The sequence below is a fragment of the Salvelinus sp. IW2-2015 genome, linkage group LG23 (assembly GCF_002910315.2).
Source record: "Salvelinus sp. IW2-2015 linkage group LG23, ASM291031v2, whole genome shotgun sequence".
In the NCBI taxonomy this organism is placed as follows: Eukaryota; Metazoa; Chordata; class Actinopteri; order Salmoniformes; family Salmonidae; genus Salvelinus; species Salvelinus sp. IW2-2015.
In genome coordinates, this window is record NC_036863.1 from 48,235,185 (window position 1) to 48,259,606 (window position 24,422).

At 42.5% G+C, this 24,422-nt stretch overlaps 1 protein-coding gene across 1 annotated transcript in view; it reads right to left on the reverse strand.

Annotated features, from left to right (window-relative positions):
• The window catches only part of cfap54 (cilia and flagella associated protein 54), a 133,948-nt gene that overhangs the window by 92,744 nt on the left and 16,782 nt on the right, over positions 1–24,422 (reverse strand). The window contains exons 14-20 of the mRNA XM_070434540.1: positions 19,873–20,023; positions 17,362–17,561; positions 2,584–2,749; positions 2,222–2,317; positions 1,879–2,000; positions 1,359–1,547; positions 951–1,043 (exon numbers count right to left, since the gene is read on the reverse strand). Coding sequence (XP_070290641.1) covers positions 951–1,043; positions 1,359–1,547; positions 1,879–2,000; positions 2,222–2,317; positions 2,584–2,749; positions 17,362–17,561; positions 19,873–20,023 — 1,017 coding nt within the window. The remainder of the gene's footprint in view (positions 1–950; positions 1,044–1,358; positions 1,548–1,878; positions 2,001–2,221; positions 2,318–2,583; positions 2,750–17,361; positions 17,562–19,872; positions 20,024–24,422) is intronic.

Below are 24,422 nucleotides of genomic sequence, written 5' to 3' on the forward strand. Positions count from 1 at the left end.
AGGATTCTATTGCATTGACAGGCACGACTCAGGCCTTAATCTACACAGACCGGTGGGCCATAATATGCAAATAGCCATAGCCATATATGGATCTGCCATTCACTTTGAACTGGACTGTGTTTACAGCATGAGCAGTCGTGAGTTGAAGCGATTGTTTTGAGATCAAAGCGAGAGCTGCATGTAGCCACCTGTGCACATTTGTTCATATTCTTTGCTAGTTAGTGAGTTATTAGCCCAGTTATAGCTAATTTCTAGACAACAATGGGGGAGTGGTTGCTTCCTACAAGAGCACAAAATGTGTGCATTTCTAGACATCTTTGAAAAGCAAGTCAGGTGAAGAGTTTTTTTATGTCTTAAAGGGGCAGTGTTGTATTTTGAGACGGCTATGTAGCCAATAGGCAGATTGCAGCATAATTTGTCTGATTATCTGTAATAATGGGAATAATAATTAATTACATTTTGTTAGGTGGTTTCTTTCATCAAACAACAAAACATTTTCAGTCACCTCTTTGTCTAAAGGACAAGTGGATAAACAGGTTAATGTCAAGTCCTGCATGTTTTTTTTCTTTCAAAAGTCTCATGCAATGTAGGCCTACATTGAACACGACACATTTGCTGCTACTGTAGCATTGTTTTTGATGGTAGGCCACTCTGTTAGGCCCACATTATGATCAAATAGCCACAGTAGGCTACTTGGCCACTGTTAAAACTAACTTAAAGCGGGTAAACATGCGGCAAGAATTTTTACAACGTTCAAGTTTGCATTCAGCAGACCTGAAATTTGGCAAGTGCTGAAAACAAATTGAGGGAACATTGGTGGGGCTGCATTGAAAAGCAATAGAACTGTAATACATACCTATGGCAATATAAAATGTGTACCTGAAGAGGGCAGCAGACAAGGTGAGAACTTGCTGTGTAGGTGTCAGTAGACATTATCTAGAGTAACTTACCTCGTCTCCAGTGCCCACCAGGGTGCTGTCTCCTAGTCTGACTTTCAGGTTGATTCCCTCAGCCTCACGTGCATAGATATGGTACCAGCACACCTGCACCACACCGTGGAGAGACAACATGCTACTGTCTATATAATATAATCTATCATACTATCCTTACAGTAAAACACTATCATATGAATCCCAAAAATAGCACCCACAAAGACATACAGTATGTCATTCCTCCCAGATACAGTATGAGAGTAGCATGAGAACATTACTGCCCCTACTTTAGACTGTACTTAGAGTGACAGTTGCTCTGGATATGATCCTCATGATCCCAATCATAACGATCCCCATCCTCATACTGTAGGCTACACACTGATTGATCCAGACAGGAGTGTCTGCTTAGTGTAGACGTCCTATCACCTGTTCCTCCAGGGCGTAGGGTGCAGGAGTGAAGGTCATGGAGTGGTAGGTACGGGACAGGAGGATAGGAGGAGGAGGTCTAGTGTTTCTCTCCTCCTCTCCTCCTCTCTCCTTCCTCTCCGACGGACCAGAGGAGCTGAACAGCTTCCTCTCCTCCACCTCTGCCTTCTCTATCAGGACAACAGCCTCCTGTGACCAACACAGGGAGAATACAAGGAATGAGTGAAAACCTCAATGGTGTGCAAACCTCAAGTAAGGCTAGCAGAACTAGCTATTTATTGTGTATACCAATTAAAGGCATTAGTCATTCTCTTGTAATGTACATATCAACATGACTGACAAGCGAATCATTTTTATAGAATGGCATTTGTGATATTATGTGTCTCCAATCATAATGTGTCATATCAACAGTAAGACTAGCTGTTGCCATTGGCATCGGCTAATGCGGATCCCAATAAATCAAATCAAAATCAACATGATATTCAATTGACATTTTCAGTGTCACTTTCTGTGTCTTTACCTCTAGCAGTCTCTTGGTGGCGCTGCTGTTCTGGTCCTTCCTGTGGGACAGCAGAGCCTTCTGGACCAGGAACAGAGCTATGGAGATCGTATTCTTTCTGATCCGCTCCAGAAGCACTGACTCTGTAAACAGAGGTTTTAGGGACCACACAATCATTATCACAATAATTGGCAATATCTTCTGTTTATAACTAATGCATTACCTAAATACTGATTCATGAAGTAATCAAACTTAAGCACAATATCCGCTTGAAATACACAACTGCTTGTGTCAAAGCTGAGAACCTCATGCAGCCATGTAAAGTATGGAGTGCAGGGRCATGGGTGAGGGCTCTCAGTCTCACCTCCTCTGGCTCTGTCAGCCATGTTCTCAGGTATCTCCACACCACCAGGGGGCCTCATAGATCTCCTACTGTCACCAGCATGCTGCTGCAGCTCAGCTAAGGGAAGGTACACAACACAACACAGCATACAAAGTGGATGGGTCGAGGGGAAGTGAGGAAGGCAGATTTGAGATGATGAGCACAACAATAACTCTTAAGAAGAGGGGGATACAGGTTTGGTTTTGTGTACGTTTCAATGATGATGAAATGGAGGATAATGTCTTGGAAAAGCAGGAAATCCTGATTAATCTGGTGGGAAAAAATCACAGAAAAGCATTCTGGGATGGTGGAGGACTATCTGTCTGGAGGCCTTGCTGACATACCTGGCCAGGTGTTGAGCAGCTTGAGGGAGACTCTGTGCTGGACAGACAGCAGTTCCAGATGCAGGTCCATGGGGACCAGAGAGAGAGAGAGAGACAGGGAGGGACTCTTCACCCTCTCTCCCTCTCCTCCTCCTGCAGGGGAATGCATGGCCGGCCCAGCAAACTTCTGTAAATAGAGAATGATGTGTGGTGAGAGACCTGGGACAAAATAGCTGTCACCTCGGAGGTGGTTGTATAGAGTCTTGCACAATGCAAAGCACCTAGTGAAAAGCACTAGTCTAGCAATGCAATAATACATTATCATCATTACTATCAGGTAGTAGGGTGTCCACCCACAGTGGGTGAAAATGTGCTTTAGTGATTACATTTATAACATGTATTTTACCAAGACAAATATGATTATTCATGTTCTAAATTGTTCAGTTTTTTTCTCTCTGACATTTCATTAACATTATATCAAAAAAGTTGGATTTCGTAACCCAATACATCCGATAATAAGCACCGAGCTCTGTTGCCAGAGCGGTGCATCTTTCTCGCCACAACTTTTGAGGATTTTACATGTTGTGGTGGTCGTTTTCATAGCTGTTTCCGATGTTTGCAAAAAGATAAATTAGCATGACACAAGCTGAATTAAATGTAAAAGGCTTTGAAAAGAAAAAGCTAGCGGTAAGCTCAGTGCTCCTTTGACATTTGAAAGAGATAAGCTTGTTTTTGTGAGAAATCTTTGAAAAATAATAGGAATTTCGGATGAATAAGAAGCGCATACACTGAGTATAACAAATATTAGGAAAATTTTCCTAATATTGAGTTGCGACCCCCACTTTCTGCCCTATTGCCCTCAGAACAGCCTCAATTCGTCGGGGAATGGACTCTACAAGGTGTCGAAAGCGTTCCACAGAGATGCTGGCCCAAGTTGACTCCAATGCTTCCCATAGTTGTGTCAAGTTGTCTGGATGTCCTTCGGGTGGTGGACCATTCTTAATGCACACAGGAAACTGTTGAGTGTGAAAAAACCCAGCAGCGTTGCAGTTCTTGACACAAACCAGTGCTCCTGGCACCTACTACCATACCCCGTTCAAAGGGCACTTACTGTAAATCTTTTGTCTTGCCCATTCACCCTCTGAATGGCATACACAATCCATGTCACAATGGTCAATGCTTAAAAATCCTTTAACCTTTAACCTGTCTCCTACCCTTCATCTACACTGATTGAAGTGGATTTAACAAGTGAAATCAATAAGGGATCATAGCTCTCACCTGGATTCACCTGGTCAGTCTCTGTCATGGAAAGAGCAGGTGTCTTTAATGTTTTGTATACTCAGTGTTTACTAAAATATGAAAACACTACATGTCATGTCTGAAAATCGATATCTATCTTACTTCTATGATGTTTTATGTCCTGCGGATTCGAGAAGAAAGATGATGAGTTCAATGGGAAAGTGAGCATGTCAGGTAGCCTTCATTCTCGCACACAACCCAGCCTAGCTGACGTCAAAGCTGTTTCATCTTCCTTATTTTTGACCACATTTTTTCTTTGGCCTCCATTGATTTATTCACCCTAATTTTGGCCATCGTACAAGGGTAAAACAAAAACAAAAACTTTAAAACAGATTATGATAGAGACATGAGATTGGGACTATTGGTTTTCTTAGACGATTATCTACACAATTAACATATTATTTTACTCACACAGGTAGGTAAGAATATGGTATTTTTAGTGCTTCAAACTTCAAGGTTCTTCAAGGGTTCTTGGTAAGGGTGATGGGTCTATGTGGAACCCTAATGACTCAAAGAAGCCTTTAAGCGCTTAAATTGTTCTTTGCAGTTCAGAAAAGGGTTCTTTACTCTTTTAGTGATTAACATGTGGTGGCTCATTAGAATATTTGGGGGCGTGTTTTTGTTAGTACAACCATGAGTGAGATGGTCATTCCAGTTTATCTGTTCTGTTGTGTTATGCCATGACGTGCTAACTATGCACACTGACAGTTATGGGGTCTGATTAAAGACTAAAAGAAGAGCATTATTCCAATTAAGAAATGTTATTTAAATCCTTTATTGTTCAGTCACCATTTTCACTATAAAAGTAGGTTAAATGAAATACAGTGGCTTGTGAAAGTATTCACCCCCCTTTGCATTTTTCCTATTTTGTTGCCTTACAACCTGGAATTAAAATAGATTTTGGGGGGGGTTTGTGTCATTTGATTTACACAACATGCCTACCACTTTGAAGGTGCTAAATATTTTTTATTATGAAACAAACAAGAAATAAGACAAAAAAAACAGAAAAGGTTAGCGTAAATAACTATTCACAACCCCAAAAGTCAAAACTTTGTAGAGCCACATTTTTCAGCAATTACAGCTGCAGGTCTCTTGGTGTATGTCTCTATAAGCACATCTAGCCACTGGGATTTTGGCCCATTCCTCAAGGCAAAACTGCTCCAGCTCCTTCAAGTTGGATGGGTTCTGCTGGTGTACAGCAATCTTTAAGTCATACCAGATTCTCAATTGGATTGAGGTCTGGACTTTGACTAGGCCATTCCAAGACATTTAAACGTTTCCCCTTGAACCACCCATGTGTTGCAGGTGGACTTTATTTAACTAATTATGTGATTTCTGAAGGTAATTGGTTGAACCAGATCTTATTTAGGGGCTTCAAAGCAAAGGGGGTGAATACATAAGCACGCACCACTTTAATTATTTTTTTTTTTTTAAATAAGTATTTTTTTCCATTTCACTTCACCAATTTGGACTATTTTGTGTATGTCCATTACATGAAGTCCAAATAAAAATCTATTTAAATTACAGGTTGAAATGCAACAAAATAGGAAAAACGCCAAAGGGGATGAATACTTTTGCAAGGCACTGTATAGAGGAACATACTTTAACATTTGGACACAAAACAATATGGCTAACCATATAAAGAAAACAAAATGAAGAAACCTGTATGGTTCTTCAAAGGGTTTCTTTGCAAAAACTTTGAGAATAGTTCTTTATTAGAACCTTACGAAAGGGTAAAGGTTCCACATACTGTAGAACCTTTTGAGCTTTATATAACCTTTAAAGGGTTCTATAGGTTGTAATCATCTGATATTCTGAATTTCACCTGAGTGTCTATTTGATTAAAGTGTGGTAAAAAAGAAAAWATATATATATATACCAGTCAAAAGTTTGACACACCTACTCATTCAAGGGTTTTTGTTTATTTTTACTATTTTCTACATTGTAGACTAATAGTGAATACATCAAATCTATGAAATAACACATATGGAATCATTTAGCAACCAAAAAAGTGTTAAATAAAACAAAATATATTTTAGATTTTAGATTCTTCAAAATACATCTTTGCAAACTCTTGGCATTCTCTCAACCACCTTCATGAGGTAGTAACCTGGAATGCATTTCAATTAACAAGTGTGCCTTGTTAAAAGTTCATTAGTGGAATGTTCTGTCCTCCTTAATGCGTTTGAGCCAATCAGTTGTGTTGTGACAAGGTAGGGGTGGTATACAGAAGATAGCCCTATTTGGAAAAAGACAGAGTCCATATTATGGCAAGAACAGCTCAAATAAGTACAGAGAAACGACAGTCCATCATTACATTAAGACATGAAGGTCTGTCAATCTGGAAAATGTAAAGAACTTTGAACATTTCTAAGGGGTCAGTAGCAAAAACCATCAAGAACTATGATGAAACTGGCTCTCATGAGGACCGCCACATGAAAGGAAGACACAGAGTTACCTCTGCTGCAGAGAATAAGTTCATTAGTGTCTTTGTGAGACGCAGAATAGGTGAAAGGATGATCTCCGCATGTGTGGTTCCCACTGTGAAGCATAGAGGAGGTGGTGTGATGGTGTGGCAGTGCTTTGCTGGTAACACTGTCTGTGATTTTAGAATTGATTTAGAATTCAAGGCACACTTAACCAGCATGGCTACTACAACATTCTGCAGCGATATGCCATTCCATCTGGTTTGCGCTTAGTGGGACTATCATTTGTTTTTCAACTGGACAATGACCCAACACACCTCCAGGCTGTGTAAGGGCTATTTGACCAAGAAAGAGAGTGATGGCCTCCACAATCACCCAACCTCAAACCAATTGAGATGGTTTGGGATGAGTTGGACAGCAGATTGAAGGAAAAGCAGCCAACAAATGCTCAGCATATGTGACCTGATTCAGTAAACTAGGCGTATGTCGCAAGTCACGACTTTACAGGAGTCGTTTGAACGTAAAAAATATTTTTATCAAGGCAAAGGATGGCTATTAATATATTTTGATTTGTTTAACACTTTTTTGGGTTACTACATGATTCCATATGTGTTATTTCACAGATATTTCATATTTTTTTTGAAAATGCATTATAAATTGAGGTATCAGATTTACATAAGTATTCAGACCTTTTACTGAGTACTTTGTTGAAGCACCTTTGGCAGCGATTACAGGCTCGAGTGTTCTTGGGTATGACGCTACAAGCTTGGCAGACAAGTATTTAAGAAGTTTCTCCCATTCCTCTCTGCAGATCCTCTCAAGCTCTGTCAGGTTGGATGGGGAGTGTCGCTGCACAGATATTTTCAGGTCTCTCCAGAGATGTTAGAGGTATTGCAATGATTCCTATATTGAAAATGTGAAAAATATTTGTTGGTCTGCTGTAGAATATCCTGAAGCTGCACTTGAAACATTAATGAAATTGCTTCTTCCGGTTACTGATAGGCACGCACCCATAAAGAAACTGACTGATAAAATGACCAAATCCCCATGGATAGATGATGAATGGAAAAACTGAGGGATGAGGGTAAGGGAAAGGCAAATACACTTTATATACACAAAAGTATGTGGATACCCCTTCAAATTAGTGGATTCAGCTATTTCAGCCACACCTGTTGCTGACAGGTGTATAAAATCGAGTGAACAGTCATGCAATCTCCACAGACAAACATTGCCAGTAGAATGGTCTTACTGAAGAGCTCAGTGACTTTCAACATGGCACCGTCATTTTAGAAATTTTATTCAGTCAGTTAAGAACAAATTCTTATTTACAATGACGGCCTACACCGGCCAAACCCGGACGACGCTGGGCCAATTGTGCGCCACCCTATGGGACTTCCAATCACGGCCGGTTGTGATACAGCCTGGATACAAACCAGGGTGTCTGTAGTGACGCCTCTAGCACTGAGATGCAGTGCCTTAGACCGCTGCGCCACTCGGGGATAAGATGCCACCTTTCCGACAAGTCAGTTCGTCAAATTTCTGTCCCGCTAAAGCTTCCCTGGTCAACTGTAAGTGCTGTTTTGTGAAGTGGAAATGTCTAGGAGCAACAACGGCTCAGCTACGAAGTGGTAGACCACACAAGCTCACAGAACGGGACTGCTGAGTGCTGAAGCGCATAAAAAATCATCTGTCCTTGGTTACAACACTCACTACCAAGTTCCAAACTGCCTTTGGAAGAAACGTCAGCACAAGAACTGTTCATCGGGAGCTAAATTACAGTGGCAAGAAAATGTATGTGAACCCTTTGGAAATACCTGGATTTCTGCATAAATTGGTCATAAAATTTGATCTGATCTTCATCTAGGTCACAAACAATTATAAATGTTCATGTCTTTATTGAACACACTGTGTAAACATTCACAGTGCAGGGTGGGAAAAGTATGTGAACCCTTGGAGTGAATAACTGGTTGATCCCTCCATTGGCATCAATAACCTCAACCAAACATTTTCTGTAGTTGCGTATCAGACCTGCACAATTGCCAGGAGGAATTTTGGACCATTCCTCTTTACAAAACTGTTCAGCAATATTCGTGAGATGTCTGGTGTGAACTGCTCTTGAGGTCATGCCACAGTATCTCAAATCGGGTTGAGGTCAGGACTGACTGGGCCACTCCAGAAGGCGTATTTTCTTCTGTTGAAGACATTCTGTAGTTGATTTACTTCTGTGTTTTGAGTTGTTGTCCTGTTGCATCACCCAACTTCTGTTGAGCTTCAATTGGCGGACAGATAGCCTTACATTCACCTGCAAAATGTCTTGATAAACTTTGGAATTAATTTTTCCGTGATAGCAAGCTGTCCAGGCCCTGAGGCAGCATAGCAGCCCCAAACCATGATGCTCCCTTCACCATACTTTACAGTTAGGATGAGGTTTTGATGTTGGTGTGCTGGGCTTTTTTTTCTCCACACAGTGTTGTGTGTTCCTTCCAAACAACTCAACTTTAGTTTTATCTGTCCACAGAATATTTGGGCAGTAGCGCTGTGGAACATCCAGGAACTCTTTAGCGAACTTCAGATGTCCAGCAATGTTTTTTAAATATTTTTCTTAATCTTAGGTCTTCTGAGATCTCTTTTGTTCGAGGCATGGTTCACATCAGGCAATGCTTCTTATGAATAGCAAACTCAAAATTTGTGTGTTTTTTATTGGGCAAGGCAGCTCTAACCAACATCTCCAATCTCGTCTCATTGATTGGACTCCAGGTTAGCTGACTCCTGACTCCAATTAGCTTTTGGAGAAGTCATTAGCCTAGGGGTTCACATACTTTTTCAAACCTACACTGAGTTTTTTAATTATGTATTCAAAATAGACAAGAAAAATACAAAATCATTTGTGTGTTATTAGTTTAAGCACACCATGTTTGACAATTGTTGTGACTTAGATGAAGATCAAATCAAATTTGATGACCAATTTATGCAGAAATCCAGATAATTCCAAAGGGCTCACATACTTTTTCTTGCCACTGTAAATAGGTTTCCATGGCCGAGCAGACGCACACAAACCTACGATCACCATGCGCCAAGCATCGGGTGGAGTGGTGTAAAGCTCACTGCCATTGGACTCTGGAGCAGTGGAAACGTGTTCTCTGGAGTGATGAATCACGCTTCACCATCTGGCAGTCCGACAGACGAATCTGGGTGTGGCGGATGCCAGGAGAACGCTACCTGCTTGAATGCGTACATGTACAATGTACAAAACTGTACATTTTGGTGGAAGAGGAATAATGGTCTGGGGCTGTTTTTCATGGTTCAGGCTAGGCCCCTTATGTCCAGTGAAGGGAAATCTTGACACTACAGCATACAATGACATTCTAGACAACTCTGTGCTTCCAACTTTGTGGCAACAGTTTAGGGAAGGCCCTTTCCTGTTTCAGCATGACAATGCCCCCGTGCACAAAGCGAAGTCCATACAGAAATAGTTTGTCGAGATCGGTGTGGAAGAATTTGACTGGCCTGCACAGCCATGAACTCAACCCCATCGAACACCTTTTGGATGAATTGAAGCGCCAACTGCGAGCCAGGCCAAATCGCCCAACATCAGTGCTCGACCTCACTAATGCTCTTGTGGCTGAATGGAAGCAAGTCCCCACAGCAATGATCCAACATCTAGTGGAAAGCCTTCCCAGAAGAGTGGAGGCTGTTATAGTAGCAAAGGGGGGACCAACTCCATATTAATGCCCATGATTTTGGAATGAGATGTTCGACAGGTGTCCACATACTTCTGGTCATATAGTGTATGATATATACAAGTGGATGTCACAGATCCAACACTATTAGTATACACTCTAGTTGGTTGAGTGATAACCTGAGTCATGTTACAAGCATTAGTAACAGTAAGAAGCTTCCTTTTGWGAGGAAAACTAGATAATAACCAGTCAATGTTCAGGTCACCAAGAAAATACATTTATCTGTTAGCATCACAGACCTTATCAGACATCACACACATATTCTCCAGATACTGACAGTTTGCACTTGGTGGCCTATAGCAGCACCCTAAAAGAAGAGGCTCAGAATATATACAGAAATACCTCCCCCGTAGACATTCCTGTCTTTTCTATAGATGTTGTATCCTTGTATTCCTACTGCTGTATCATGAAAGGTGCTGTCAGTGAGTCTCAGAAATGGCTAATATATTCATATTATCTAAGATTAGCAAATTACTAATCACATGAATTGTATTTCTGTGGCTACATATATATAGTATATTTATATGAGCTAACTTTAACCCTTTCCTGTGTATCTTATATACAACTAAACTCATAATGATAATAGGTTGTATTTCTAATAATTATATTTCTGATAATAACAAATAATTAATTAATGGATTTTTGAGCAGATTATGTTCAGCAGATGCCTAATCTGGTTTAGCTCGGCTGCAGCAGGGTTCTCTATTCTTCATGCAACTTCTGCAAAGCTGTCTTGTTGGACTGTTGGTCTGTTCTGATTGGGGTGCTGTCCTGTTAGCATGGGGGGGTGCAGTCTGCCCTAGAAGGGGCCCGATGTTGTAGGGTGGAGCTGGCCTCTCTGGAAGGGGCTGGATGGTGCAGGGCGGAGCTGGCCTCTCTAGATGGGCCCTGGTGGTGTAGGTACGAGCTGGCCTCTAGAAGGGGCCGGATGGTGCAGGATGGAGCTGGCCTCTCTGGATGCGGCTGGATGGTGCAGGGTGGAGCTGGCCTCTCTGGAAGGGCCCTGGTGGTGTAGGTACGAGCTGGCCTCTAGAAGGGGCCGGATGGTGCAGGGTGGAGCTGGCCTCTCTGGATGGGGCCTGGTGGTGTAGGTAGGATCAGCTGGGCCTCTCTGGATGGGGCCTGGTGGTGTAGGGTCGAGCTGGCCTCTCTGGATGGGGCTGGTGGTGTAGGGTCGAGCTGGCCTCTCTGGATGGGCCTGGTGGTGTAGGGGGTCGAGCTGGCCTCTCATAATGGATGCCTGGTGGTGTAGGGTCGAGCTGGCCTCTCTGGATGGGGCCTGGTGGTGTAGGGTCGAGCTGGCCTCTCTGGATGGGGCCTGGTGGTGTAGGGTCGAGCTGGCCTCTGGATGGGGCCTGGTGGTGTAGGGTCGAGCTGGCCTCTCTGGCTGTGGCCTGGTGGTGTAGTGTAGAGCTGGCCTCTTTGGTTGTGGCCCAGTGGTGTAGGGTGGTGCTGGTCTCTCTGGGTGGGGGCTGGTGGTCGTGGTCTTGTTTTGGCTTTTGCTTTGTCCCAGAGCAGTTTCTTTCAGTTTCCTAGCAAACCCCTTGATACCCTGTTTGTTCAAATGTACTAGGTTGGGGGTGAATGTCACAGTGGTTTGCTAGGTAAACATCGTCCAAGAGAACACAGCCTCTAGACAGCTCAGTGTTGTTGCTCTGAATAATGTGGAAGGACACATCTCTACATGGTATCAGTTATTTTGGTGTTATGAAATCTCTCTGCAGCTCCGGCTGCAACTTGCTGAATTGCAGGAGCTACATGTTCTCTCATTGTCTTCAAATACTTTGTACCTGTGTGAATCATTATATAGCTTTCTGACTGACATGACAGGGAATTGCAGTTTCTCTCTGAAAGATTTCCCATTGGAGTCACATAAAATGAAGATCATAGGGTCATTTGCCTGGGTGCTACTGTTGTGGGCTGTGGTGTCTGGAGTGATGTTCTTTGGATGGAGTGGGATGGGGACCACAGTTGGCCTTTCGTTGTCTTCCTTTCTCCTGAGGATCCCAGCATGGCTGTGCTGGCGCTGGTGATCTGGGGCTGGGATGTGAGGATCTTAGGGAGGTCTGGTCAGACCCATCTGATGAGAGGAAAGTGCTGGTGTGGGAGGAGTTGTACTGGGTCTGGTTACTGACCTCTGTGTTGTAGAAATGATATGCCTGCTGACAACTCCCTTTGTGGCTCCTGCCTGATGTCAGCTACCTCTCGCCACATGATGCTCTCGACCGTTGCCAGTTTCTCTCTCAGCTCCTCCTTATCCTGCCTCAGAACTGTCACCTCACCACAAAGCTCATTCACCTCTACCTCCAGTAGGGAGATACTCCCAAAGACAGCTAGCTGGCTCGCCTCTGACATTGATCCTAGCTTTACTATCAACTGGCTAGCATCATCAGGCAGCTTTAGATGTGAAAGGGGGAAAACATGAATATTTGCTAGTTAACCATCTGATAATGTTGATAAATGCCATTAGCAAGCCAGCTAGCTAGCAACTTGTTCTTGGAGTTTATTCACAAGGTTAGATATAAATTGATCCACACATTATATTATTCTCCGTCATGCAGAATTGTAAGCTTGTAACTTCGGAAGTTCATTCAATAATACAGACGTGGGTGATTTCTGTCCCAGGGGAATGAACTGTGTGAACGTTTTTGTTCAATTTAGACCACAGTTAGTTGACTGAGGTGTAAGTGAAGTGCTGAAAAAAAGAAAAATATGAAAACGCTTCTGTAAAAAAACTGTGGCTGGCATGACTTCAATTGACTAAATAGGTTTGTCATCTGATTTCTAGGAGCCTGGTGGAGATAGATACAACCATACTCTAAGGCAGGATTGCTGCCGGACATTTCCCTGCATCCTGGTTGAGGTCAGCTACCAGCTAGAACATGGAGAACTCCATGTCAGTGTCAGCCATGAATATTTTTTTCTGTGTATACAGTGCATTCGGAAAGTATTCAGACCCCTTGACTTTTTCCAAATTTTGTTATGTTACAGCCTTATTCTGAAACTGATAAAATAATTTCCCCCCCTCATCAATCTACACACAGTACCCCATAATGGCAAAGCGAAAACAGGTTTTTATACATTTTTTGCTAATTTATTAAAAGTAAAACCAGAAATACCTTCTTTACATAAGTATTCAGACCCTTTGCTTATGAGACTCGAAATTGAGCTCAGGTGCATCCTGTTTCCATTCATCCTTGATCATCCTTGAGATGTTCTTTAATGGAAGCCTCTCCAACAAAATCCAGGTAGAATCAGGAATTCCCCAGGGCATCGTCAAAACATATTGAAACAACAGTAGCTAGGAAGGGGAGAAGTCTGTCCATAATAAAGCGCTTCTCTGCATTCTTAAGAGCACTATCAACAAGGCAGGTCCTACAGGCCCTAGTTTTGTCGCACCTGGACTAGTGTTCAGTACTGTGGTCAGGTGCCACAAAGAGGAACTAAGAAAAATTGCAATTGGCTAAGAACAGGGCAGCACGGCTGGCCTTGGATGTACACTGAGAGCGAACATTAATAATATGCATGTCAATCTCTCCTGGCTCAAAGTGGAGGAGAGATTGACTTCATCACTACTTGTATTTGTGAGAAGTATTGACATGATGAATGCACCGAGCTGTCTGTTTGAACTACTGGTACACAGCTCGGACCCTCATGCATACCCCACAAGACATGCCACCAGAGTAGAGGTCGACAGATTAATCGGAATGGCCGATTAATTAGGGCCGATTTCAAGTTTTCATAACAATCGGAAATCGGTTAAAAAAWTTTTTTACACCTTTATTTAACTAGGCAAGTCAGTTAAGAACACATTCTTATTTTCAATGATGGCCTAAGAACGGTGGGTTAAACTGCCTTGTTCAGGGGCAGAAGGACAGATTTTTACCTTGTCAGATCAGGGATTCAATCTTGCAACCTTACGGTTAACTAGTCCAACACTCTAACCACCTGCCTCACGAGGAGCCCGCCTGTTACGCGAATGCAGTAAGAAGCCAAGGTAAGTTGCTAGCTAGCATTAAACGTGTCTTATAAAAAACAATCAATCAATCAATCATAATCACTAGTTATAACTACACATGGTTGATGATATTACTAGTTTATCTAGCGTGTTCTGCGTTGCATATAATCGATGCAGTGCGCATTCGCGAAAAAGGACTGTCGTTGCTCCAAAGTGTACCTAACCGGGTTTTTATTTTTAACCTTTATTTAACTGTCTGTACGATAGTTGAATTCCTTTGTCTCTCCTTCTCCCGCTCTTTCTTTCCCGACCCCTTTTCATTGTGTACCCAGCCGTCATATCGGGTTTGTCCACTAGGGACTTTTCATTACATTGTTAGTAATCAACGTATAATCTATCCTGTGTGTGTGTTTATGTAATTCTTTGTGATTATTCCATTAGTTAGTAAATAAATAATTATGACAATTTGTGTAAGACTTGGAGACTTGGGTTCGTGCAGATTTATAGGATATTACGACGTTCAGAATGAGACTGAAATAGTAGCAAATGATTAATGGACGACATACAGTATATCGAGATATTCAGATATTTTTGAGTCAAACGGTAACTCGTTAAATAAACTTTTCCCGTGGTGCCCTAGATTACTACTTAATTAATTGTTATGATTCATTTAATAGCATAATAATTGAACGTGGTATGTAATTATTCGATGAATAGCCACCATCGCATTAATGGTAGCAACGTCACAACACACCATAAACATGTCTACTCCTGGAGTAACTTGCTGTCGGTTTGGCAGGAGGCCTTGGCCAATGGGAGGTCAAGGGTGAAGAGCTGAGGGCTTACAGTGTAGTGAGAGCGAAGTTACAGACATGAAGATACAACTTTGTTGAGCTTGAATGCAAAGCTGTCATCAAGGCAAAGGGTGGCTATTTAAAACATCTCAAATATTAAATATATTTTGATTTGTTTAAGACTTTTTGGTTACCACATGATTCCGTATGTGTTATTTCATAGTTTTGATGTCTTAATCAAATAAAGAAAAACCCTTGAATGAGTAGGCGTTCTAAAACTTTGACCGGTAGTGTATACTTAACAAAAATATAAACGCAACATGTAAAATGTTGATCCCATGTTTCATGAGCTGAAATAAAACTTTGGAGAAATTATCCATACGCACAAAAAGCTTATTTCTCTCAAGTTCTGTGCAAAAATCTGTTTACATCCCTGTTAGTGAGTATTTATCCTTTGCCAATATAATCCATCCACCTGACAGGTGTGGCATATCAAGAAGCTGATTAAACAGCATCATCATTACACAGGTGGACCTTGTGCTGGGGACAATAAAAGGCCACTCTAAAATATGCAGTTTTGTCACACAATGCCACAGATGTCTGAAGTCGAGGGAGCTTGCAATTAGCATGTTGACTGCAATAATGTCCACTACAGCTGTTGTCAGTGAATTGAATGTCAATTTCTCTACCATAAGCCACCCCCCCATAACCAAAATTGTTTCAGTAAGAGGAGGGCAATGATCGGTGTCATTTTGGTTTATCGTCCCAGCTCTGGTTAGTGTTTGTCACGTTCTGACCATAGTTCTTGTGTGTTTTGCTTGTTTTAGTGTTGGTCAGGACGTGAGCTGGGTGGGCATTCTGTTGTGTGTCTTGTTTGTCCGTTTCTATGTTTGGCCTAATATGGTTCTCAATCAGAGGCAGATGTTTTGTGTTGTCTCTGATTGGAAATCATATATAGGTGGCTTATTTTGTGTTGGGGATTGTGGGTGGTTGTTTCCTGTCTCTGTGTTTTCTCTGCACCAGATAGGGCTGTTTCGGTTTGCCACGTTTTGTTATTTTGTAATTGTTGTAAGTGTTCACAGTTTCGTTTGTAATTAAACATGTTGAACACGAGCTACGCTGCGTCTTGGTCCGATCCCTATTACACCTCCTCTTCAGACGAAGAGGAGGAAGGCTGCCGTTACAGTGTTCTTATCTATCAAATTGTATAATCTACCTTGCTCTTTCCTCTATCTCCTCTGGCAACGGCCCGACTCACACACGCACATGACGTGCACACAGAGGCGCACATGTGGATAAACCTTGCGTATTATTTGATGATCAATTGTTTGTCTTTTGTTGCCGTGGTGGCAACAATTAAGCAGCGGCACAGTATAACGGTAATACACTGTAGTCATCTCCATCGCATTTTGTAAGACCTTTGAAAATTGAACATTTTAAGACTTATTAACTTCTCTAGGATAGGGTGCAGCATTTTCACGTTTGGATGAAAAGCGTGCCCAGAGTAAACTGCCTCCTACTCAGTCCCAGATGCTAATATATGCATAGTATTATTAGTATTGGATAGAAAACACTCTGAAGTTTCTAAAACTGTTTGAATCATGTCTGTGATTATAACATAACTTATTTGGCAGGCAAAACCCCAAGGACAAACCATTCAGATTATTTATTTTTGAGGTCACTCTCTTTTCAATGGTTTTCATTGGGAATTCAGATTTCTAAGGAACCTTCCTGCAGTTCCTATCGCTTCCACTGGATGTCAACAGTCTTTAGAAATTGGTTGAGGTTTTTCCTTTGAGAAATTAAGAAGTAGCCATGTTCAGAATGAGGCTCCAGTGAAGTGTACTGTTTGTTAGAGGCGCGTGACCAGAAAGCATGCTACACATTGTTTCCCTCCGGTATTGAACACAGATCATCCCGTCTTCAATTTGATCGATTATTTACGTTAAATAACTAAAGTTGTATTACAAAAGTAGTTTGAAATGTTTGGACAAAGCTTACAGGTAACCTTTGAGATATTTTGTAGTCACGTTGTGCAAGTTGGGAGCCGGTGTTTTTCTGGATCAAACGCGCCAAATAAATGGACATTTTGGATATATATCGACGGAATTAATCGAACAAAAGGACCATTTGTGATGTTTATGGGACATATTGGAGGGCCAACAGAATAAGCCCGTCAAAGGTAAGGCATGAATTATATCTTTATTTCTGTCTTTTGTGTCGTGCCGGGAGGGTTGAAATATGATGGTCTGTGATTGTTAGCTGGGGTGCTATCCTCAGATAATAGCATTGTTTGCTTTCGCCGTAAAGCATTTTTGAAATCAAGTGTAGCTTTAATTTGGTATATTGAATGTGTGATTTCATGAAAGTTACATTTTTATAGTAATTTATTTGAATTTGGCGCTCTGCATTTTCACTGGATGTTGGCCAGGTGGGACGCTACCGTCCCACATATCCCAGAGAGGTTATTAAGGCCTTTAAATCGGATGAATGAATTTAAGACTTTTTAAGACTCTGTAAGTATGTACTTTTTTTGCTGTGCAGGAGAGGAGATAATATTAGGTGTTAAGGTGAGGTCTTACCTGCATGAAGACCATGTCAGAGATGGCTGATCCATCACAGGGCAGTAGTCTGGTCCAGCCTCTGATCACTCCCTCCAGACCTCTCTCTACCACGTTCCACACTGACTGCAGCTGCTCCGCTGTCGACTTCTTGAACATTGAAAAAGTGTCTGTGTTTTTCTCTGTGGGTGTCGACTCCACGCTGTCGTCTTCGCTTGAGGCTGTGGGACAACATGGGAAAAATACATCACTGCAGATCCATGGATCTCAGTACACTGACATTGGAGAAGAGTCAGGGAAAATCTGGAATGAGACCATTATTTCAATATAGTGCACTTCTTTTGATCATACAGTGTCTGCAGGAAGTCTTCAGACCCCTTGACCTTTTCCACATTTTGTTACGTTACAGCCTCATTCTAAAATGGATGAAATAGTTTTTTCCACCTCATCAATCTACACACAATACCCCATAATGACAATTCAAAAACAGGTATTTAGAAATGTTTGCAAAAGTTTTTTTTTTTTTTTTTTTTACTGAAATGTCATATTCAGACCCTTTGCTCAGTACTTTGTTGGAGCACCTTTGGCAGCGATTACAGCCTTGAGTCTTCTTGGGTATGACGCTACAAAAGCTTGGCACACCTGTATTTGGGGAGTTTCTCCCATTCTTCTCTGCAGATCCTCTCAAGCTCTTTCAGGTTAGATGGGGAGCGTTGCTGCACTCAATGGAGGCTGGATAAGAGCCAGGGGCCTGGAAAGTTACTAAGTAAGGGAAAAGGCAATCACATGGTTGAGGTCACTGATAAGGGTGGACAGCTGTGGATTAGTGAGGAATGTGGTACAAGGTCAGGTCAGGTCACTGATAAGGTTGGATAGCTGTGGATTAGTGAGGAATGTGGGCCGAGGTCAGATCAGGTCACTGATAAGGTTGGACAGCTGTGGATTAGTGAGGAATCTGGGCCGAGGTCAGGTCACTGATAAGGTTAGACAGCTGTGGATTAGTGAGGAATCTGGGCCGAGGTCAGGTCACTGATAAGGTTAGACAGCTGTGGATTAGTGAGGAATGGGGGCCGAGGTCAGGTCAGGTCACATGAAGGGGGAAGGAACAGTTTATTACACACATCACTTAAGTTCCTGCCTAGCAACAAAGATGTAGTTTTTAGAGAAAAGAAGGAGGGTACAAATATATGTACTCATGCAAACATGTCTTTGTCTTTGCAGCTGTTTGACCCATTGGGTGAATAAACTTAGTATAAACTTTCCCTAGTCGTCCGTTAGTTTTTTGCTTTGTTTATTTAGAACCTAAAAGGTCCAAGTCCGGGCTCTGACTTGACCACTCAAGGACATTCAGAGACTTGCCCCGAAGCCACTCCTGCGTTGTCTTGGATGTGCTTAGAGTCGTTGACCTGTTGGGGAGTTGTTGGGGTCATTTGCCCCAGCCTGAGGTCCTGAGCACTCTGGAGCAGGTTTTCATCAAGGATCTCTCTGTACTTTGCTCCGTTCATCTTTGCCTCGATCCTGACTCATCTCCCAGTCCCTACCGCTGAAAAACATATCCACAGCATGATGCTGCCGCCACAATGCTTCACCGTAGGGGTGGTGCCAGGTGTCCTCCAGACGTGACTCTTGGCACGTCTGGTTTCATCAGACCAGAGAATCTTGTTTCTCAAGATTCAATCTCGGTTCAATCTTGGTTTCATCAGACCAGAGAATCTTTTTTCTCATGGGCTGAGAGTTCTTTAGGGGCCTTTTGGCAAACTCCAAACGGGGTCATGTGCCCTTTACTGAGGAGTGGCTTCCGTTTGGCCACTCTACCATAAAGGCTTGATTGGTGGAGTGCTGCAGAGATGGTTGTCCTTCTGGAAGGTTCTCCCATCTCCACAGAGGAACTCTGGAGCTCTATCAGAGTGACCATCTGGTTCTTGGTCACCTCCCTGACCAAGGCCCTTCTCCCCCGATTGCTCAGTTTGTCCAGGAGGCCAGCTCTAGGAAGAGTCTTGGTGGTTCCAAACTTCTTCCATTTAAGAATGATGGAGGCCACTGTGTTCTTGGGGATCTTCAATGATGCAGAATGTTTTTGGTACCCTTCCGCAGATCTGTGCCTCGACACAATCCTGTCTCAGAGCTCTACGGACAATTCCTTCGACCTCATGGCGACAATTTCTTCGACCTTATTTAGACAGGTGTGTGCCTTCCAAATAATTTCCAATCAATTGAATTTACCACAGGTGGATTCCAATCAAGTTGTAGAAACATCTCAATGAAGATCAATGGACTCAAAGTCTCAGAGGGAAAGGGTCTGAATACTTATGTAAATAATGTATTTCTGTTTTTTATTTTTTATAAATTTGCTGAAATTGATAACCTGTTTTCGCTTTGTCATTATGGGGTATTGTGTGTTGATTGCTGAGGATGTTTTTCAATTTTAGAATAAGGCTGTAACAAAACAAAATGTGGAAAAAGTCAAGGGTTCTGAAATAGGGTATCAGTGTGAGCCTCAGTGTGGTAGTGGTGGTAGTAACAGTTAACTACCTGTCTTCCTGCCTGAATGGACAGTGGAGTCAGCAGTGCTCTCCAGCACCATGGCCAGCCTGATGGTCATCTCAGCTAACACCATGGGATCTGAGTCAGCCAGCTCACACACATGAGCCACCTCACTGAGCACAGACAGGGTCCACACCCACTACACAGAGAGAGAGAGAGAGAGTATAACACATGAAATAAGTAGCTATCATGTACAGTACATATTTGGTTTGTGTAGAGCAGTGGTTCCCAAACTTTTTTATAGTCCCATACCCCTTCAAACATTCAAACTCCAGCGGCGTACCCCCTCTAGCACCAGGGATAGCGCACTCTCAAATGTTGTTTTTTGCCATCATTGTAAGGCTGCCACACATACACTATATGATACATTTGTTAAACTTTAGAATGAGTATGGGTTTGTCACAACCCGGCTCCTGGGAAGTGAAAAGGAGCTCTTATAGGACCAGGGCACAAATAATAATATAATAATAATCAATAATTTTGCTCTTTATTTAGCCATCTTACATATAAAACTATATTTGTTCATCGAAAATGGTGAATAACTCACCACAGGTTAATGAGAAGGGTGTGCTGGAAAGGATGCACATAACTCTGCAATGTTGGGTTGTATTGGAGCGAGTCTCAGTCTTAAATCATTTTTCACACAGTCTGTGCCTGTATTTAGTTTTCATGCTAGTGAGGGCCGAGAATCCACTCTCACATAGGTACGTGGTTGCAAAGGGCATCATTATCTTAACAGCGCGATTTGCCAAGGCAGGATACTCTGAGCACAGCCCAATCCAGAAATATGGCAGTGGCTTCTGATTAAATACAATTTTCACAGAGCCGCTTGTTGCAATTTCGATGAGGTTCTCTTGTTCAGACATCGGTAAGTGAACTGGTGGCAGGACATGAAAGGGATAACGAATCCYGTTGTTTGTGTCATCCATTTCGGGAAAGTACCTGCGTAACTCCGCACCCAACTCACTCAGGTGCTTCACTATATCATATTTGACATTGTCCGTAAGCTTGAGTTCATTTGCACACAAAAAATCATAATGACGGAAAGACCTGTGTGTTATCCTTGTTAATGTAGACAGAGAAGAGCTCCAACTTCTTAATAATTTTGTCCCGCACATTGAATATAGTTGCAGAGAGTCCCTGTAATCCTAGATTCAGATCATTCAGATGAGAAAAAACATCACCCAGATAGACCAGTCGTGTGAGAAACTCGTCATCATGCAATCGGTCAGACAAGTGAAAACGATGGTCAGTATAGAAAACTTTAAGCTTAAAAAAAACGTGTCAATACTTTGCCCCTTGATAACCAGCGCACTTCAGTATGTTGTAAAAGTGTTACATGGTCGCTGCCCATATCATTGCATAGTGCAGAAAATACACGAGAGTTCAGGGGCCTTGTTTAAACAAAGTTAACCATTTTCACTGTAGTGTCCAAAACATATTTCAAGCTGTCAGGCAATCCCTTGGCAGCAAGAGCCTCTCGGTGGATGCTGCATTGTACCCAAGTGGCATCGGGAGCAACTGCTTGCACGCGCGTTACCACTCCACTATGTCTCCCTGTCATGGCTTTTGCTCCCTCAGTACAGATACCAACACATCTTGACCACTAAAGTCCATTTGATGTCACAAAGCTTGTCACGTTCCTGACCTGTTTCTGTTAGTTTTGTATGTGTTAGTTGGTCAGGACGTGAGTTTGGGTGGGCAGTCTATGTTTTCTGTTTCTATGTTGGTGAATGGGTACCTAATATGGTTCTCAATTAGAGGCAGGTGGTTTTCATCTCCTCTGATTGAGAATCATATTAAGGTAGGTAGTTTCACAGTGTTTGTTTGTGGGTGGTTGTCTCCTGTGCCAGTGTCTGTATGTTACGCCACACGGGACTGTTTCGATATCGTTCGTACGTTCGTTTTGTATGTAGTCTGTTTCCTGTTCATGCGTTCTTCACGTTATATGTAAGTTCGTGTCCAGGTCTGTCTACATCGTTTATTTGTTTTGTAGTTTATCAAGTGTATTTCGTTTCGTCTTCGTCTTGTTTAATAAATCATTATGTCACATAACCACGCTGCATTTTGGTTCAATCCCTGCTCCTCCTCTTCGGATGAAGAGGAGGAGGAACGCCGTTACAAAGCTGTTCAGTACTTAAAAAATATCCTCTCCTGTTGTCCTGGTTTCCAGTGGTTTGCAGAAGATGTCTTCCTTAATTGACCCGCCATAAACATAACGGAAGTATACCAGGAGCTGGGCCAGGTCCGCCACGTCTGTTGATTCATTCAGCTGTAACACATAGAATTCACTGGCTTGTATGCGAAGCAATAATTGTTTCAAAACATCTCCTGCCATGTCACTGATGCGTCGTGAAACAGTGTTGTTTGATGAAGACATTGTCTGTATAGTTTTTTGGGCCTTTTCTCCCAGCATTGTCCCAGCCATATCTGCGGCAGCAGGAAGAATGAAGTCCTCCACAATAGTATGGGGCTTGCCTGTCCTAGCCACTCGGTAGCTCACCATATAAGACACTTCTAGCCCCTTCTTATTAATGGTATCTGTCGCTTTTATACATGTCTTACTACTCTAAAGTCGRCTTAATTCTCGCTCAAAAAACAACTGTGGCTTATTTTTCAAATTGGCATGTTTTGTTTCTAAATGTCTGCGCACGAGTGACAGTTTCATCGAGTTGTGAGATAGTACTTTAAAACACACTGTGGCTGAGGAAAGGCACTACTCCAAATATAAGTGAACCACAAATCAATGTAGTTCTCATCATATTTGCGCCTCTTCGATGGTCCAACGTCCCTGTCTGTTGTTCGATGCTTTCCCAGGTAAGGGGGCAGTAGCTCTTCGGCTGCATCAGATTCACAACTGTCAGTGCCCATGCTAGCTGGGCTAACAACAAATGTAAAATTACTGATGCTAGCATTGGATGTGCTCGTGGAAGCAGAACAACTTGTGTCGTCAACAGGTGCAAGTGTAGTACTGCTGGTAGTATCAGTACTACTAGAGCTGGTATGTGTCTCTATGGACGCAGGCCTTACTTTTTTWAAACAATTTATACATTTTAGAGCAAACAGAATGAGCAGCAGCTACATTTGGCTACATACGGACTGTTAGTGGAATTCCCACGAGAGAGTAACGGTTAATGTGATTGGATGTTAATTATTTGACTAGGCTACCTGTATTTGACATTGTGCTGTTATTTCGCTCAACACTAGATGGTTTAATTTTACTTTTGGCAGAGAAACGAGGCTACTCATGTCACGCCCTGACCATAGAGAGCCCTTGTTTCTCTATGGTGTAGTAGGTCAGGGCGTGACGAGGGGGTGTTCTAGTTTAACATTTCTATGTTGGTGTTTTGGTTTGGTTCCCAATTAGAGGCAGCTGGTAATCGTTGCCTCTAATTGGGGATCATATTCAGGTAGCATTTTTCCCACCTGTTTGTGGGATATTATTTTGTGTTTGTGCATGTGTACCACGTAGTCACGTTCCGTTGTTCGTTTATTTGATTTCTTGTTTTTGGCTTAAGTTTCACATTGGAATAAATATATCCGCTGCGCCTTGGTCCCGTTCTTACGACAACCGTGACAACTCAGGTGAGAAAAAAAAACTCCCCCAAATGTATATCCCTGTTGGAAAATACAGTGGGGAGAACAAGTATTTGATACACTGCCGATTTTGCAGGTTTTCCTACTTACAAAGCATGTAGAGGTCTGTAATTTTTATCATAGGTACACTTAACTGCTGAGAGAAGGAATCTAAAACAAAAATCCAGAAAATCACATTGTATGATTTTTAATTAATTAATTTGCATTTTATTGCATGACATAAGTATTTGATACATCAGAAAAGCAGAACTGAATATTTGGTACAGAAACCTTAGTTGCAATTACAGAGATCATACGTTTCCTTAGTTCTTGACCAGGTTTGCACACACTGCAGCAGGGATTTTGGCCACTCCTCCATACAGACCTTCTCCAGATCCTTCAGGTTTCGGGGCTGTCGCTGGGCAATACGGACTTTCGGCTCCCTCCAAAGATTTCTATTGGGTTCAGGTCTGGAGACTGGCTAGGCCACTCCAGGACCTTGAGATGCTTCTTACGGAGCCACTCCTTAGTTGCCCTGGCTGTGTGTTTCGGGTCGTTGTCATGCTGGAAGACCCAGCCACGACCCATCTTCAATGCTCTTACTGAGGGAAGGAGGTTGTTGGTCAAGATCTCGCGATACATGGCCCCATCCATCCTCCCTTCAATACGGTGCAGTCGTCCTGTCCCCTTTGCAGAAAAGCATCCCCAAAGAATGATGTTTCCACCTCCATGCTTCACGGTTGGGATGGTGTTCTTGGGGTTGTACTCATCCTTCTATTCCTCCAAACACGGCGAGTGGAGTTTAGAGCAAAAGCTCTATTTTGTCTCATCAGACCACTTGACCTTCTCCATTCGCATCTCTGGATCATCCAGATGGGCTATTGGACAACTTCAACGACGGGCCTGGACATGCGCTGCGTTAGCAGGGGACCTTGCGTGCGCTGCAGGATTTAAATCCAAGC